This window comes from Ostrea edulis, chromosome 2, assembly GCF_947568905.1.
Source record: "Ostrea edulis chromosome 2, xbOstEdul1.1, whole genome shotgun sequence".
NCBI lineage: Eukaryota > Metazoa > Mollusca > Bivalvia > Ostreida > Ostreidae > Ostrea > Ostrea edulis.
In genome coordinates, this window is record NC_079165.1 from 93,640,451 (window position 1) to 93,660,656 (window position 20,206).

A 20,206-nucleotide genomic window follows, 5' to 3' on the forward strand; every position below is an offset into this window, starting at 1 on the left:
GCTTGTTCTGCGTATTGTCAGTTTTTAAATTGAGGCAAGTTACTGACAAACAAGTTGATGGTACAGGGGTTTCAACAGTCTCGATTGAAGTCAGCATTTCCCAAATTATATGGTCGTTATAACGATCTAGTTCGTCAATACAGCCTATCATTGGATCAAATGCTGTCTGACGTGTTTCATACCGATTGTTAGACCGTTCTTGGCACACTGATTTTGACTACGTATAACTCCGTTTACCTGATCAGGATATAGGGCTCACGGCGGGTGTGACCGGTCGACAGGGGATGCTTACTCTTCCTAGGCACCTGATCCCACCTCTGGTGTGTCCAGGAGTCCGTGTTTGCCCAAATATCTATTTGGTATTGCTTATAGGAGTTATGAGATTGATCACCGTTCGGTATCTTCACCTTTCATAGTGTGCACTAATTAAATTAATGATGACATCGGTTAAGATATGTAGTTGAATTATTAAGGATATCTTCAATTTAGTGTATGGTATAATTAGTTCATTAACAGAAATCGATAATTTTTATTTTGAATAATAGATGATAAATTTAATTAACTTCGGTTTAAATTCCTTTGGAAATACATCTTATTCAAAAAATGATCTTTGATAAACTCATTCTATTAATAGTAGTTCAATGGCCAACAGAAGAACTTTACCCGTTTAATTAATCAATCTAAGACAAATGATAAAATTGCAACCAACCACGTATGTGTATTGTAGGGAAAGTTTCACTACTAGTGGTTAGGGGATAAGCCACCCTCAAAGGGGGATGACTATGGAGTGCCAAATTAACATAAACTCACATGCATGAAAATATCTTTAATTATTTGAAGGTATCATGAATTAATTTGATGCTACAATTCCATAGTAGAGAACAATAATTCAATTAATGTGCGTATCAATTCAATTAATGCGCGTATCAATTCATATTAATGCGCCGTATCAATTCAATTAATGTGAGTATCAATTCAATTAATGCACCGTATCAATTCAATTAATGCGCCTCAAATAAATTCAATTAATGCGCCTCAAATCAATTATGCTCTCATCAAATGAATTGATGCGCGCAATAATTGAATTGATGATATTTTTAAATAATTAAAAATATCTTGAATTGTATGTTAATTCGGCGCTCCACAAATGACTCACTAAATGACATAGTCAGTCTTCCGGTGGAAATTTAAAAATAAAATCCAGACCAAGCACGTAGGGGAGAGCCAACTAAGGGAAGTCTCAATATATAACCAAACTCCCCCTGGGGGAAGTCTAACTATATAGTCAGTCTTCCGAAAGGAAGTCTCACTATGGGGGAAATCTCACTATATAACACCGGACTAACTCGAAACGCGGCTATTCTGAGATTAGAAATGTTTTATGGTTTGTATTATTTGAACTTATTTTGGATTAATTAGACCCATCTTCAAACATTTTGGCATACATGTAACTATAAGTAATTAAACGTAAATCTAGTTCAATAAAAGATAGCTTCAATTGTATGATGTCAAGCTGAATTATTTGAATAAAAATATATGTACATGTATACTATCTATCTATCTAAGTATCTATCTATCTATAAATAGATGAATAGATATTACGTGTTATTTGCCGAAAAGATCCACGATCCCGAGACATGCTTCTTAATCTTCAGAATTGTTTGATGTGTTAAAGCATGGCAGTTCGCAAGATGTGCATTTTGAGTAATGCGTTGAACTTTATTAAACAAAACGAGAATTATTGTAAAAATACAGCGTGGATAGTACATGTACATAGATCTTATGCCTCTCCCACCACCATTTTAATTAAAAATAGACCTACCCCACCCACGTGAAATAAAAACAGACCTGATAATTACTCCAAAGATCATTGCTTCAAAATCTGGTAAAGGGTGATCACGTGGTACTTATTACATGTATCTCTTGATCCTCAGAAGTGTCTTACAATTTTTTTTAAAAATACAAACCCTCAGTGTCAGTTTGCAAGATGAGATTCATTTTTATTTCTTACTCTGCATGACATATTATAATGTGAACATACGTTTTGTTTGTAGGATTTCTTCTGTGCGAGATCCGCTCCTTTCACTTCTTCATGCGCGCGCCGATGATTGAATTCAAGTTGTCTCGGTTTAAACATTCCGAATTATTTTGCCATTTATTAATAATTTGACCGTAATAGATAACAATTAAGTTTAAATATGAAAACCTCAGTAAGGTACAATGTTTATTATATTAAAAGCAAAAGACAGTCCTCTCTCGATTAGCTGGCATTAAAGGACAATAAATAGAGTCCATAATTATTATAGTACTGTAGATGCACATATGTTTCTTTTTTGTAGATTGGATAAACTCATCATTGAACTTTCTTACTCTGTTTTACCACTATTGAATTATTATTACAAAATGATTGCTCATTTGGGCAGTTACTATTTATGTACTGTTTTAAACTCATCTTACAAGTAACTAAGCTTTTCCCAACCCACTGGGCCAGACACGCCACCGTCTATCAATACTATCAGTCCTTTGATATATATGACACAGTGGACATACTAGTGAAATGCTTTGCGGACTAGACCAGTATTGAACATTCATTAATAGTTACTATTCCATACAAACTAGTACTTGAAAAAAGTTAATTTCGAACCCGGCATGATATACACGAAAGTTCAAGAATGAAATTGTAGTGACCAGCTGTGTAAAATCTAAAAATAAACATTTTTGCATTACATGTAATAAAACGAAAGTAGGACCAATGAATTGCACGAACTTCCATGTCGTTTTGTCCCTGTAATTAATTATAACTAAGATTATTACGTTGTCCAAGAAGGGATCGACATGTTTTCGGTCCAGTGTGTTTATCTATGGACAAGATTACAAAAAAAAAAAAAAATACAGCTTGAAGACTGTGTTTAGATATGCTCATACAAGATCTGGCCATGGCAAGAGCGGATTAAATTTTTGACGTGAGTTTGTAAAATCTTTTGAACTAATTTACCCATCATGGTGATGGTAAAAATGTGAATTTAGCTTCTTTCATAACTAATAATTGAACTTATCATTGAGTTAATTCTAATTTGCAACTTGAATACTCTTCTACCTTCGAAAATTGAATAGAAATTTGCTAGTGCTTAAACCATAACTCTTAAATATTATCTAAGCCTTGACATAATTAATTTGGAATTTTGATCCCTTTTTCACCTGAGCCGAAAGTTCAACAAGTGAACTTTTCTGATCAAACGTGTCCAGTGTCTGTCAATACACGGTGTCGAACTGATGTAAACTTCACAAGTTTTAAAATCCAAGTACACTGTACTTAACAAATTTCATCCCAAGGTATATATATATATATTTAACGTCCCACTCGAGAATTTTTCTTTCATATGGAGTCGTCACCATTCCTGGTGAAGGACTGCAAAATTTAGGCCTATGTTCGACGCTTACGGCCTTTGTGCAGGGAGGGGTCTAATTTTGTGGTCTCACCCGAAGGACCGCCCCATTTAGTCGCCTCTTACGACAAGCAAAGGGTACTGAGGACCTATTCTAACCCGGATCCCCAGGGGAAATATACGCACGTCGTGAGTTCAACCCCTGGTAGTAGTGGGTATCCTAATAGAATAAAGTGAAACTTTCTGTACTTTATATTAAATAATTCTTAACTTAGGGCAGTTAATATATGTTTATTTAAAAGTTTATCGCTAATTCCGTACTTAACACACATACATGCACACGTGTACATGTATATATATATATACATGTATAATAAATTCTTTATTCTTGGTATCGGGGTAGAATAAAGTCCAAAAATAAAATCCAATGCTCAAACTTTTATCCACACACACACACACACACACACACACACACACACATATATATATAGTTGGTAAATAAAGAATTTGGTATTTGATACAGTAAATACATTCAATAATAAAAGTCAAGAAACACAAAACTCGAATAACATTTCACTGTTAGCACTACTCGACTATATAAAGAGTAGTGAATTCGACCCCAAGCGATGCAATTGCCTGTGGAAGAGGCATTAAAGCCGAAAGCGCTAACAGTGAAATGTTATTCGAGTTTTGTGTTTTTTTTACTTTTATTATTGGATATATATATATATATATATATATATATATATATATATATATATAATTAAATCAAGGCTACGGCAGGACAACAACAGATGCTCAGAATTTTACATGAGAACTGAAATAATCTACCCCGTAACCACTAGGATTCAAATTGTCAAACAAAATGTAAACAACCTAATATAGTCTTCTATGTTCAAACCATAAACCCCCATAGTTAGGGCAGAATCACGAGAAGTTCAGCTATGCATGAACATTTTCTTATTCTTTTCTTCGCAAGATTAACTACACAGGTGAAAATATATCAAAATAATATTCAAACACCTTCATGTAATATAAATGCAAATTTGTTTACACCCTGAGCCCGTGGCTAAGGTAAAGGCCAAGAAAGGGACTGAACACTGTAAGTGGTAAGGTGCAACAGTTTGGGTAAGCGATGTGGCCTATGATATCTTTGTTTCTATTCGTTTTTAGGATGAATCAGTTACGACGTATATCGGAGGCTGTTTATGAAGGAATGTGCTTCACCACCGGCACACCCAATGAAGTTGCCATCAGGCGGGATGTGGAGGAGATCCATGACCTGGTCCTGGAACCTCTACAGAAATGGCGACAGATTCGAACAATAAAGAGTGGAAGTTACAAGGAGGGATTCCGATTCAGAGGGTCAGATATCGACCAAATGTTCTGGGTGACCACTCACCGTTTGATATGGAGTCTAGACGAGGCTCACGACTTCAACAGTTCTACTGATACATTTGTTCTTTTGGACTGGGATTCTCAACGTCCAGGACTTGTTTTTTTGCAACTTCTCACTCCCACACAAGACAGTTATGTTAGTAAATCAATATTCAAGATGGATGACAACTTGTATGTATCTAGTTTGCTATACAGAGAAAACACTTTACAATGGGTCAGACCAAACACGACGGTTCATGGACCGTGTGCAAATGAAAAGGACGGTGATGTGGAATGGGACCGTGTTCATTGCTTTGCTTGTAAACACTGGCCTCCCTTTGCCTTTCCTTTTATAGAAAGATGTCTAAGAAGTGGCTGGCCACGCCAAGATTTCCTGAGCAAAGCTGTAGACACAGGAATCCAGGTAGTACCGATCGGACTGAAAGGATCAGCGATAGAAGACTACGAATGGAGGCTCTCTTTTTGTACCGCAGAACAGACACTCGTTCGGGCTTTAAATCACACCCAATTCATGTGCTTTGGCTTGTTGAAGTTGCTGATTAAGGAAATTGTAAGTTCTGTAGATGAAAATAACGATCCACTGCTTTGTTCTTTTTTCGTGAAAACAGTTTTGTTTTGGACGATTCAGTACAAAACAAGTTTGCGTTGGACACCGGCAGACTTGCTCGTGTGTTTCTGGAATTGCATGAAGTATCTGTTACACTGTGTGTACCGCGGGTATCTGCCGAATTTCTTTCTACCAGAAAACAATTTGTTCATTACAAAGGTACGTGGTCGATCGCAGCAAGAACTGTTCGACAATCTGTATAAATTGTATAGAATGGGATTCCCGTGCCTCTTTTACAGCAAAACGCTAAGAGCCTATTTGGAGCGAGCATTTTTCAATTTAAAGTACATTCCGAGCACAGATGAGGAAGACTTTGTATCGGAAGTAGATGAGGACAAGGAGCTTTTTTACGAAATTGGAACTCACGACGCATTCAACACATACTGTTCAGACATTGATGAGAGTATAATTCTATTGAATGGGATCTGTAGTCTGGATGTGTCAATATTAACACCATATCAGTATGTTGCTCTAGAGAAATTTGCATCATCGATTCTCAGATATTTAGCATATCATCTACATGATATGAGTTTCTCCCACAACAAAGAAAGATATATGATAGAGAGGTTGTGTGAAAAGTTACTAATACAAGTGGCGAAATTGGGATGGGTCTCTGACATACTTTATGTCCCGATGTATTTATACACGAACGACAGAAGGAGGAAAGCGGCACATTATTTAGAATTAGCCAAACTGAATCTATCGAAGTCCTATGTTATGTATAGAAGTGAATTCGACAGAGAAAGTTACTTGATGGAATTTTTTGGACAACCGCTCAGTGTTAAAAGAGGAATGGCTGCTGCCAGAGATACCAGAGTAGAAAGGGTTGTGATGAGAGAGCTCGAGCTGGAAGAAAAGACAAGCCGACGATTTTGTTTATACGTACATCCTAAAGTCATGCTGAACATGTTGCTTGTGTTGTGTCACCGTGACAATCAAGTCAAGCAACAAGAAGCCCTTCACGATTTGCTTGACTTCCTGTACGATGATGAATCTCGTATTCCTCCAGAACTGAAAGAAATATCTTGGGAAATACTCGGCATTTGTCAACAAATTTGTGGTGACTATTCCGAAGCATTGAAGTCATATCGAAAGTCTCTCACCAGCGAATTTTTATTCCATGACTTTGGGGAAGCGACGCGCTCTCGAATAAAAGAGATAAAGGAAGCCATAAAGAAATGACCAAAGGTGATATTGTTTACTATGAATAGACATGGGTGATATCATCCATAGACATCGGCGATATCATTCATGGACATCGGCAATATCATCCATAGACATCGGCGATATCATCCAAAGACATCGGCGATATCATCCGTGGACATGTACATCATATTAAATTTACATGCAGGAGGACGAGATTCATTGACATAATGAATCTCGTATTTTGTTGTCAAATACTGTTCTCCTATCATATTCCATAATTGCCACAAAGAAAATTCAGAATTTCTTTTCATGCTCCACTTTATATATATCTTACATTTTATCAAAACAGAGCTGATATATTTTCCAACATATACAGGACTTAGGAGTACAAGGAAACAATATATCTAATCCCACTCTGCTTTCCTGTGTATAACAGCTGTTTTTATCGACTTGTGTACAAAAATAAGTAAAAGGAGAACACTTCATGTAGACTCCAAGAGATAGTATGTGCGTTAGAGACTTTTACCTCAAAATAGATAGGTCTTAGACTAGGGATTCCCCTTTTTGTGATGCAGATTTTTCAGGTTAAATTTCTCTGCTAAATTTGAAACAGTATTGTATATTTCGTGACCAACAAGTTTAAGGAAGTGACAACATTAAAGAAGTCGAAATAAACGCAAAGTCACCTGGTCTTTGATTCCGTTAAAGATGCTGCAGAGAAAAACAAGAAGACAAAACACACGTACATTCAACAAGAAAGTCACAAAACAATGTTTTCCAACACAGAAAGCAATATTGAAACTGAAATTAAATCCACGAATCTGCAAAAATTCAGTCATCGATTTGCAAACACGCTCAAAGCAAGACAATATCGTGTTTTCTGGGGTGTTGCTAAAACGCAGAACGGAAATTTAAGAAATAGATAGATAGATTGATTGATTGTTTTTACGTCCCGTCGAGAATTTTTCACTCATACTGAGACGTTACCAGCTGTAGGTGAAGTACCACAAATTTAGACATATGCTTAGCGCTCATGGCCGTAGCAATGAGAGTTCTTCATCATACCAGCGCCTACCGCGATACGGGATCTTCGTTTTTATGGTCATATCCGAAAGACCCATGATTCTTATTTCTGGTTAAGAAGCGAACGAATAGAATTAGCATTTAGATAACACCAAAATTCGGACAAATATGCCAAATATACTAACATTTGTGGGAATAACTTCTTAATCTGAAGGTTCATCAATTGTCACTACTATACTGATATCTTGCAAAGTTTTAAACTAGATAAATCGCCGACAAACTCACCCGCTATCAGACTTTCATTCTGCATAACTGCATCTTCGGTATCGATCGCGTCCGATTTAATGATCTCGCGTTTACAGGGGTTAGTAATAACGAGATAAAAAGTCGTAATTTAATAGACTTAGGATGAATTCCTATAATTTTCAATGGATGCGTTGAGATGCAGCAACTAGGTACGGGGCGCCAATTGGGACATCATCTTTTTGGAATAAAAATCAATGTAGCATACACAAAATTGAATTCTGTCACAACAAAATCATTTTTTCTTACAATTTTTTTTAGACATACTTGCTTTATGATAACTTCGTTTTTTGTAATGACAAAAATAAACTTTTTCATACAAAATTTTCTTTCAGTGGACAAAAATCATTTTTGTCTTGACAAAAGACAAAATTCCTTTTTGTAGGCAACATTAATTTTTGGCCTGACTAAAAAAATGATTTCGAGACGCCGAATAAGACTCTAGTGTTGATGTCATTTAAAATCCATTTTTGTGTGGACAAATTTGTGTTTTGTTATTGAAAATGGAACACAAAATTCAATTTTATATTACTGTGATAGTATAAATATGAATTTCTATATGTATTTATTCGTTTTGATATTTTTCATTGATCGTTTTGCTAAATACAATCTTAAAATTCACTTTACTGTAAGTTCAATTGCGCATCTGGATTGAGTTGGCTGAATAAAGTTTTATTCTGTTATTTCATTGGTTCTTTGATTTCATTGGTCATTTCATATTTCTTTATCCAATAATAGTATTTCAGTATATGTATAAATCTACCACGCTTACCTATGTAGTTAGAGCAGTAATACGTTTTGAAGAGTTACAACCAACTGATATCTTCGCATCTTATGGTATGTTATTTCTATATTAAAGTATGTTTCATTTCCATACGAAGAGCGATATACGTAATTATTTTGATTGCAAGTTCTTTACTTTATTGTAATTTTGCTTTCAAAGTCGTAATGATTATATGCGTCTGTAAGATCTTAATCTAAATTATTTACAGAACACATGTACATATTTTTGTAAAGTATAGTATGCTTCTAAAACGTTTACTGTGGGTACAATTTACAATTGTCATCTTTCACTTATATTTTCTTTCTTGATTTGTAATATTATCTATCTGTTATTGTAGGTCAATGCCTTTATTTTCTACTGAATAAATTAATGAAACCAACATCTGTCTTCCTGCTCGGTTACATTACAAAAATCAATTTTGTATGCAAATTAGTTTACAGAATCCAAATAATCTGGTCCTCGCCCCCGCCACTCATTGATTATTCATTATATATAACGAATTATCAATGAGTGGCAGGGGCGGGGACCATACTAAATCCAAATGTGGATATGCAAATGAAAAGTCATCACGATTTTGTAAGAAGGCTTTTCATTGCAGTACAAGCGAAGAAAGTACTAAACGCCATGATGTCCTCAACACGTTGTATGTCTGACGAAGACATTCATATACTTATTAAAAGAGCTGCTAGGTGGAGATCTACCAATTGTGCAGATTACAGAAGAAAATGTTTATACTGAAACAATATACAGACGAATAAAGAAGTTTAGATTAACGAGACCGGTCGCGGTAGTTCAGTGGTAGAGCGTTTGCTTCGTAACAGGAAGGTCATGAGTTCGAGCCCCGCTCGTGCCATGGCCGCATTGAACCTAATAGGTAATGATTGCTTCTTCGCCAAACGCTCGGCATTTAGAAGTGAGAATCGCAGGTTTTTCGGATATGACTTTAAAAACGGAGGTCCCGTGTAGCGGCAAGTATTGACACACTATAGCGCTAAGCATATAGGTCTGTAGCAATCTCTACCCAGAGTTATCGTTCCCGCTACGCTCCACTAATACCTCTGTCAATGTCTAAAAATCATATCAAAACGTACTATAACTAACTTAGCATATCAAACTGTAATGATCATATCTAAGCAAATCAAACACTTGTCTGAATTTTATAAACGCAGAAGCTGGTAAATACGAGACACCGGAGCGAATTAAAAGGTTTTATATAAATATTCATTCATCCAATAATACTAGAATAATCATGGAATTCGTTGCTTTTGTGAACTTACTGTAAGATTTTAAGCTTAACACTAAAACTGGTAAAATCATACTTTACAATGCAATAGGTAGAAATAAGTTTTGCCAAGAATCTTGACATTCAGACGTTGACAGAGGTGGTGTAGCGCAGCGTAATACGCCCTCTGGTGAGAGATTGGGTCTGTAGTCGAGTTACATGTTCATAGATAGACGGTTCGTGCGTAGTGAGCCACGACTTCGCGCACGAGCTGGTCTCCCGCACTGAGACACTCGTTCACAGTTAAACCATTCTACTGTTCAGATGTGCTATTGTAGTATCCACATGTATGTCTGGATGTCCAACATGGCTGTGTTGAACCTATGCCATATGTATGTATGCTTTGCATTAAATGTCATGCCTCTATTTACTAATTAGTAGTTACATGTTCATATACCCTCGCTTTGTATTGCTTGACATTTTACACAGCAAAAATGTCAACAGGTATGTGGTACTTCACCTACAGCTAGTGACGTCCAAGTTTTTTTCTTTTCTTTTTATACATATCCCATTTCGAGTCATCGTCGCAAGTCACGCCTTGATGAAAAAAATCCTCGACTTCATGAATATTCATGTTCATTATTCAACCAATCAATGAGCTTCCATGTTTTGGTTTTTGGTTTTTTTTATGGAAAGAAAATCATTCGAAGGTCATTGCGTGCTCGTAGCGGAATAATCCGGGGATTGCCGATTGAGGACAAGCTGGACATTTTTTAGATGTTGTAACTAATGGACGCTTCTTTTTTGACTTCACTGGTGTAATAGGTTTACCATACAATATGCGTAACCTATGGTGTTCAGATAGGACCTTGTGTAATGTAGCGTAATAGCGCGTTTCTTAAAACGCGCTAACACACAACACGCCGTTGCGCTATCACGCTGTCGCACTAATATACAATCGAACGCGATTGACTGTGCAAAATTGCGATGGCGTGTTGTGTGGTAGCGTGACAGTGCGACGGTGTGTTGTGTATTAGCGCGACAGTGCGTTAACTTGTCAACGCGATGGTGTGTTGTGCATCAGCGCGACGGCGTGTTGTGTGTATTAGCGTGATAGCGCGACGGCGTGTCGGTATTAGCGTGATATCGCGTTTTAAGAAACGCAGTATTTGCGTGATATCGCGTTTTAAGAAACGCGCTATTACGCTTAAAATTGCACATGGCCCTATCCGGACACCATAGTAACCACACAACTCTATTTAGATAATTGTCTGGTCAACTATAGTCTTTCAGATTTTAACACATTCACTTTACCCCGAATTTTCTTATCAAGTTTGAGATTACATTAAGTTTATTAACACAGAATTTACAAGCGTAACCACTGCTGTGAATGTGAATTTCATTTGAGAAATACTTATAAACTTCACTTGCCTCTATAAACAGGGATCTATAGGCTTTTTTGCCCCTTATTAGTTGTAAACAAATACTGCACGTTTTAGTTGTGGGCGCAGACATTTAAAATATCGGAAATCTGTTATTGTAACTGTGATTGGTCAAAGAAATTATTGCGTCATTTCATAAACATTCATTAAATTCGAGGGTTTCGCTGATCATGCAGCCACGATTTGAGGTAGGTTAGATACCACCGGATTCAGTAACCGTGGCTAACGACGATTTTTTGTTTTGTTAAAATGTATCATTTAAAAGTTAAATTTGGGACTATACAAAATGAAGATGCTTTAAATTACAAAATTAACATTTCACTGGTTTGTTTGTAAACATAGAAAGACTCGAGTCTTTGTTTACATAACATATTGCTTTTATCCTTACATTCAGAGGGTCCATTTTGCCAATGTCGTCAACATTCAATGAGTTACATGTGTAATTTTTAACATCAAAAATGAAAAATATTAAAAACATAATCGGGATTGAAGAATTAAACAATCTATGAAAATATTCTTTCAAGGGCACATGCATTATCATACGCGTGATATTTACGTGTATATTCATCAAATATTCCTTTACTACCATACCTTCGAAGTCCGATTAACCTTTACTAAATAATGATCTAAATGTAAGTGTTTCAACCAATCGGTGAGCATATAATACAAATGAAAAAAATATTGCATAGAAAATAGGAAAATATACGAAAGTCGATTATATCATTTAATCTCGTAATTACGAGATAATTGTCTCGAAATTAGGAGAAAAGATCTCGTGATTACGAAATAATTATCTCGAAATTACGAGAAAAATATATAAATATTGGGCACATGATATCTTTCGTTATATGAGCTCTCCTCTCCTCATTCCGTCAGTGTGGATGCTGTTTTAGATATTGTATGATTGATTGTATATTGCTTTCCATTCAAAGCATGCCAAGTAGACCGTTAGAATTTTTAGAAAGTTAACTTAACGAGTGAAAGTTTATTTATGCATTTATTATACAAATGAAAGAAAACGACGATTTATTATTGTAAGTTTCTGCACTTTCAATTAATTACATTTTACAAGTTTTACGATAAAATAAGCTAATGATAAAGTTAAACTATCACAATGCTTAGTGTAACTGTGTATGAAAGATCAGGGCTCTTGTAATTCCGCCATTACATTGTAAGTGCACACTGTGATGATACATATTGTCATTTGGCACATATCGTCCCCGGCGACGATGTGCACGTACCCTCACGGTACATATTATCCGTTGGTACACATAAATCATATTGTTTTCGTCACGGTACATACTGTCGTCGGAGACAATTGGAATATATTGTCGCCGGTAGCGATCGATGGGAAGGGTGGGGGTGGGGGTAAGATAACTATAGGTATCTCTGTAGAGAATATTTAACTGTAGTTAGATGCTGAATTGCTTAATGCAGATAGATATTTGGTATTCTTGTGCGATTCCAATACCATTTTCAATGGAGACCGTGATCGCCTTTTTGTTAATCTCATTAAATGATTGCATGTTTGACTTGTTTATGTAACAACTTCCTTTTTATCTATATTGCTTCTGTATTTTCATATTCAGAAAGATATATCCATTCACAAAAATACGATGTGTGTGATGAAAAAATAAACTGAAAAAGTTAGATTTTTGTGCGATTTACTAAAGTAAGTCATTTCTCCCCTCTTGGGCCATCAGCTGTTTTACAAGCTGAGGTGACGCATTCGCTGAGGTCATTGTTTATCATGGAGGCGAATTTGATGCAAAAGGATGTAGCGTTTGAATTGACGACGATTACCGTTACTTTAGTGTGGAATTGAATGGTTTCAATTGTATTCCCTTGCGGAAAAATCACTCATGAATTGATTTATGTAAATTTTTGAACGATTCACATCAAATGTAAACTGAAATGAATTCAAGCCGAAGCGCGACTGATTTCCCACATCCTTTATGAAGACTTGGACAGAAACGAGGGGGATAGAAAAGACAGGATATAAATAACCCCCTCGTTTCCACAAATATATATATATATATATATATATATATATATATATATATATATATTTTACATTTGTAAATTAAAAAAAAAAAATGATGAATAAAATTTCAAACTTATTTCAATATGGAGCGCCAAATTAACATAAACTCAAATAATTGAAGATATCAATTCAATTATTGCTCTCTTTAATTAAATCAATACGCGCATGAAATCAATCATTGCTCTCGTGAAATGAATTAATGCGCGCTTCAATTCAATTATTACTCTCATCAATTGAATCAATGCGCGCATCAATTGAATTAATGAGAGCAATAATTGATTTAATGTGCGCATTAATTCAATTATTGCTCTCTTCAATTCAATTAATGCGCGCATTAATTGAATTAATGAGGGCAATAATAGATTTGATGCGTGCATTAATTAAATTATTGCTCTCTTCAATTCATTTGATGAGAGCATCAATTTAGTTGAAATATTGCTCGCAATAATTTAATTTAGAGCTCGGTATAAATAATTTGATGCTCTCTTTAATTCAATTGAAGATATCTTTTAAATCATTTACAATGCTTTTGTATAAGGAATTAATGCGCGCATCAATTCTTTTAAAGAGAGCAACAATTCAATTAAAGATATCAATTAATTCAATTGTGGATATGTTGAATTATTGCTCTCATCAAATGAATTAATGCGCGCATCAATTCAATTATTGCTCTCATCAATTGATTTAATGCTCGCATTATATCAATTATTGTTCTCTTCAATTGAATTGTAGCGGGTATCAATTCAATAGTTGATATCATTATATTTCATTTGAAGAGATCATTAATTCAATTAAAGCGCCATCAATTCAGCTGAAATATCTTCAATTTTTTGAGTTACTGTTAATTTGGCGCTCCATATTTCAATAAGCCTTATTCCTACTCGAGATATGTGGATCAGTACATGACCATATTCACATAACAACTCTACATGTATCTACACGTATACAAGTTTCACACCTCCGGTTTACAATTCTTTGAATTGGAGATCAAACTTCCGGAATAAAACAAGAATAAACACCTGTTAATCTGACAATTTTTGAATATCCAATGTTAAACTCATAACAAATCAATAAAACGATGATTCTTGTACCTACTAATATCGATTTTATGGGTTCTTTCATCATATAAACGGAATTTGGAAAACATTTTAACAAACTATCGAGCTTTGTTTTGAGTCACGTGACTCGTTCGCTCTAGAAAATGACAGCGAAAATTCGGTTGACTACAACTGTGTGCTTCTGTAATCGAATTTTGGAGAGCTATTTTCTTTTATTGATATTAGGGAGTACAAGAAGCATCGTTTTATTGATTAGTTATAAATTTAACGATGAATTCGACTCGCATGTATTTAAAATCGGCCCGAGAATGCCGCCTCCATATGGAGGCGGCGAAATTTCCAGTTTTACGTAATGGGACCGGTTCTGACGTTTTTCCTGGCACGGTAAATATCAAAATCATAAAAAAAAAGCCAGGAAAACGTCAAATATTTAGAACTACTGATGTTTAAGAGTTTCAGGAATACTTACAGCGATTCCCATTAATCCTCGATAGGTCACGAAAGGTTATGCATTTTAATGAGTTATGCGATAATACCGGCTTTGTGTCCCACGGGAGGTAAATTTAAAGTAGTGCAACGTCCATGGGTTTCCGACGATGAGTGCAAGATAGCATTTTCTACCCAGAGTTCCGTGCGCTCCTCGTATGTGAAGCTTGCGTACCGTGCCCTCTGGTGAGAGAATGGCAAGACAGTAGAAAGTGAACAGAGAACCGAGTTTTCTGTGAACGACTTCAAAATAATTATCAATCGTATCTATTTTTGAAATTTGCAATTCATTTTTGGTCCGTTGGAGAATCAAATATTATTTTCACCTCGAAAGCACATGCAGTTGATATTTTTTAAGTTGTTGGACTGCAGCCAATCGGAAAGCATGGAATTTTTCGATCATATGTTAAATACAATTATTTCCCCTAAGTTGTCTTTCCAGTAAGATTTGATATTAGAATGAAAACAAACAAGCACAACAATTGAATGACGTACGATATTACATTACTATTAGGAATGAGATAGGACCTGTTAATCAATCGTTCATAATCTTTTACATGAAGGTCCATATAGTCATCGATATCTTTGGTAAGCCAGGTTAAGCTCTCTGAGCTGGAAAGAGAGCACCATTCTTAATTATACCGGCGTAATTTTCATCAACCACTCTGCGTCTTCTGTGATCCAAACCTTCAATTTCAAAATCTCCATTTCCATCAATCTTCCTGGGCCTTCTCTTGCCATCACCATTAATCATAAAGAAATTAGGATGGGCAGCAGAAATCGGACTCAAGGCGGCGCCATTTTGATCAGTAGCATAACCCTCCTCTGCAGCAGTTTTGGCTGGAGCTGCGATAGCGTTGGTAACAACAAACGCAGCAAAGATTAAACGCAGCATCTTCTGGAAATATATAAACTATACTATTAAAAAACTATCTAAAGAAATTTGCTTGGTATATATATATATATATATATATATATATATATTCCTAATTTACTTTAAGCATTATGTCAAATTTTGTGTTCTTGAGCATATATAGCACTGGAACAACTTCAAACAAAAGCTATGCAGTAATATTCACGAGGACTAAGATATGTTCTAAATGAAGCTTTCCTAATAGTCCTTATCCTAAGTTTGTACAAACATAAGGTGGCAGTCATGATATTGAAGCAAAGAGCTCACAGAAACCGTGAAAAGATATTCACACTAATCCGCACAACTCAGGACCGGTTTGACTTGTATAGCAAAAACGAATTTCTATGACCTTGACGTGAGTATACATGTAATTGTCAAGGTATATCAGTTCGATTTTTAAACTATTGTATAAATGCAATGCGTGGTTCAGTGTTTTTCGCATTGCATTCATTAAAAATAAAATAAAATACTAGTATATGAATCGCACATGTACGCATAGGTTCAAATATACATGTATGTGTTTATTTTTTAATTTTATATCGAGAGGTAAATCATCTTCTAATTGCTTAGTTTATAACATAATCACACATGCATAGATTCAAGTACACTTGTATACCGGTATGTGTTTATTTATTTTTTTTAAATTTTATATCGAGAGGTAAATTATCTTCTAATTGCTTTGTTTATAACATGATTATATTGAATATACGGTATCTATATTAAGAATATTTATATAAATTAATAAAGACTTTCATTTTTTAGCTGTATGTGTCTAGATTTGTTTACTTGGAAATATGTCACAAATATCATGCGTATGAATAAAATGTAAAGGGAGAAATGTTCCCTGAGTAGTTGGGACGTCCTTAAAATGTTCCTAAGATATCGTCAAGATACATCCTAAGACGTGTCCTAAGTTGATCTTTGGATGCTCCTTACCCTTTTCCTAAGTTATATCTTAGGACATATCTCAGGAAAGTTTCGTGAACAATCCTGCTGAATATCTACAAATTTTGTCATTACGTGACTACGTATACTATACATGTCGTGTTACCTGATATCAGGAGAAAAATGTTCAAATTTAGAAGAGTAAAATATATGTGTGATCTTACCGTTTGCTTCTCGGTCTTCGTCACTTGGATCAATGATACACATTCAAGAACAGTCCATATATAAATAGGTAAGGATACATTAACCTCGTCACGAGGGGCGGTGCATAAAGATCTAATTAAATCGTCTCTTTGCGATATCATATTTTTTTTTTATTTGCAAATTTTAGTACTTGATAATAACATTCATACATACATTCACACACATAGTTTAGGTATAAAAACATATTAAGGTTGACAGTACCAAGTAAAGAGTGGAAAGGCATTAATCAAAAATATTTTTCCATACAGCCCAGATTGTGCTGAATTTTTTAAAATGACAGTTTTTTGAAAATATACAATGGTCATTTCATATTTCATCCTAATATATTGTAATACACCCTCAAAAGATGGTAATCTGTTTTGTTTGCAACATAAATATATAAATTGTTTGGTATATAAAATCATGAAATTTATTACTTTGTTGGAATTTTGTAATGGACAATCACCAAAAATAATATTAAATACATTGAACCCAATTCTATTTGTTGTTTTTCATAAATATCTAAGCTTAGATGGTTCCGCAAAGTTCCTATTTTGTCGCAAAACACGATGTCATTAAACAAGTAAAGGTTTTCTGACAGTTAAACAATGAGAGTAAAACCGAGTCCTCATTTAACATTTCTGGATTTACTTTTTTTCAATAATAAGAACAAACGGAGAAAAAGGTATGAAATTGATCTAAATATATCATTGAGAAACTGCTAGTTTCTTCATGCATGTAATGCTCTAATTTCACCACCAACTGAAAGGCGCTGCATCTGTAACTAGAATGATATATATTGAAAGCTTAAAATAATTCTGAATAGGAGTTATTTTATGTTAATAGTATAATCAATCATGACTACAATGTACACCAAATGGTTACATGTACCTTAATGATGATACTCTGTATGTGCAACCACTAAAAGTTGAAGAAAAAAGTCACAGGTGAATGTAATTTTGTTTTACGCCCTTTAATTTTTTTTTTTTAAATTCATAATAGTTGATATTACGGGGATGTCAACAGTCTCGTCTGAAGTCATTGTAATGACCTTATTTGTAAATACAACCTGTCGTTAGGTCGGATGCTGTCTGACCTGTTCCATACTAAGTGTTAGGTCGTTCTTTATAAACTGATTTTAACTGCGGATTACTCCGTCTTCCTGATCAAGATAGAGGGTTCACGGCGATCATTCACAGCAATGTCAACTTGAAATAGTTTCGGTGCTATTTTTGCTCATGGACACAAAATTTAAAGTCATTCCTCTTAGGCACCTGATCCCACTTCTGGTATTTCTTGGAGTCCGTGTTTTTGTATTATTTTGGTAACTCGTAGACGCAAATGTATTTGTAAGGTAAGATGAAAAACGCCGTTTTACCACATTTAGTGTGCTATAACACAGAGCAGGTGTACATAAAAATTCAATATCGTGCGTAGGCAACAAAATATAATACAGTACTACAATATGTAATCATATCCACTTCTTTCAACATATCCTTTTTCATATTGCGTGCAATCAAATCAAAACTAGAAGTATGGTTTTCCTGAAATATTTCAGTAAGTGCAAATGAATCGTTTATTTTTACATTTCTGACACTTAGAAAGTTATAAAATAAAACACTGTTTTGCCTGATCTGTTTCATAGATTACTTTACATTTAATTAACAGACTACCTATATATACAACTGTATTTAACGCTATATAATATCCAATTCCATCATCATACTCAGATTTTTAGTAGTAAGAATTGAGATCGGACATTAAAAGAGTGATCTAAATGTAAGCGTTTCAACCAATCGGTGAGCATGTAATACAAATATTAAAAAATAATAATATTGCATTGAAAATAGGAAAATATAAGATACAAGAGTTAAAAGAGTTATACATTATATTTTCCGTTTAGTAACATGAAAGACTAGACTTAACGCAAATTCTGAGATTTTCTACAAAGTAGATAAAAGCCCAATGGTTCTCCATCAACGATTGTGTGGGAATTTTAGTAAAAACAACACAGCAATGTAAGGACGGCTAAATATCGATGAATAATATGTACATGAAAAATGAGATCAAGCTTCACAGTCTGTGTCAAAATGGATAACATTTTGCTCTTGCATATATATCGCGTAGTGAAACAAAATTAGAGATATATATATATATATATATATATATATATATATATATATATATATGTATATAGGAAAACATTAAATCAAATGATCTATCAGAGATCATAAGGAGTCTGTTTAAGTTATAGTAAAAACAACACAGCAATTAATTTAATAGCGCAGCGATGTTTTAGTTAAGCATTAAACAATATGCCAAATATTGATGAATGATATGCATGTAAAATGACATATGGCTTCATAGCCTGTATAAAAATGGGCAACCTTTTGCTCTTTCATATATCGCGTAGGTAAACAAGAATAAATTCTTTTTTATGAAATATTGTTTTGATGTTTTCCGCTATATTCAACAATTTTTCAGTTATCTGGTGGCGCCCGGTTTTTGTTGGTGGAAGAGAGAACCCAGATACAATGTACCTTCCGAAAGTAAACTGGGAAACTTTCTCACTTACCGGCGCGAGCAGGATTCGAACCCGAAATCAAATGGTCTATCAAAGATCATAAATTTATTGACATATTTTAGGTCAGTATGATGCAACGATATTTTAGCTACCAGAGGAGCACAATTTTGATTTGTTGTATATTGTTCAACGTCCCGCCCGAGAATTGTTCACTCAAATTTTAGTGATAGGCCTAGTTAACAGACATGAAATATGAAGGACTGCTCCCAGATTCGTTGAAGGCATCAGTCCAAAATATTCAGCCGAGCCAAATCTCAGTCAAGATTAATGGAGACGTCACCTCACACAGGAGGAGCACGTTCTGCATATGATCAGTTTTAACGAGGTGACCTGGTCATCCTCTTATAGTCAAGAGTCGAAAAATGAAATGACGGACAGTTGATTTACTAAGATTTTCATTTTATCAATTTTCTTGAATATTACGACTCTTCCAACTCATCTCCCAATGTATAATGATAAAGAACTTCCTTATACTGAGATCTGATGTTGATTTTCAAAATGAGGTGGAAAATTACCGGCTTATTGGCTGCTGGTTAGTGACTGCTAGTTGCAGCCTGGTTAGTGTAATAGTGTTTATTAATTGATTTAAATTAATAAATCTACACAAATGTGCATATAGATTTCAAATTAAACATCTGAATAACCACTACATTGAGATGTGGTTATGCTCATCCAAGTAGAA

The 20,206-nt window shown here is 34.7% G+C and overlaps 1 protein-coding gene and 1 long non-coding RNA gene across 2 annotated transcripts; one reads left to right on the plus strand and one right to left on the minus strand.

The window, feature by feature from the left end:
• The first annotated feature begins 2,554 nt into the window (after nt 1-2,554).
• LOC125681592 (uncharacterized) lies at nt 2,555-9,026 on the plus strand. Its single transcript, XM_048921751.2, has 2 exons — nt 2,555-2,963; nt 4,560-9,026. The coding sequence occupies exon 2, from the start codon at nt 4,561-4,563 to the stop codon at nt 6,571-6,573; it is 2,013 nt and encodes a 670-aa protein (XP_048777708.1). The 5' UTR covers nt 2,555-2,963; nt 4,560; the 3' UTR covers nt 6,574-9,026.
• Nucleotides 9,027-15,377: 6,351 nt separating this feature from the next.
• Nucleotides 15,378-16,986, minus strand: LOC125681234 (uncharacterized). The gene is made up of 2 exons (XR_007372190.2): nt 16,922-16,986; nt 15,378-15,797 (listed from the first exon to the last, which is right to left on the minus strand). It is a non-coding gene; the product is annotated as an uncharacterized LOC125681234 (long non-coding RNA).
• Between the last annotated feature and the right edge of the window lie 3,220 nt (nt 16,987-20,206).

Coding starts and splice junctions, on each gene's coding strand:
- LOC125681592 (XM_048921751.2), top strand. CDS start 4,561: ATGAATCAGTTACGACGTATATCGGAGGCTGTTTATGAAGGAATGTGC.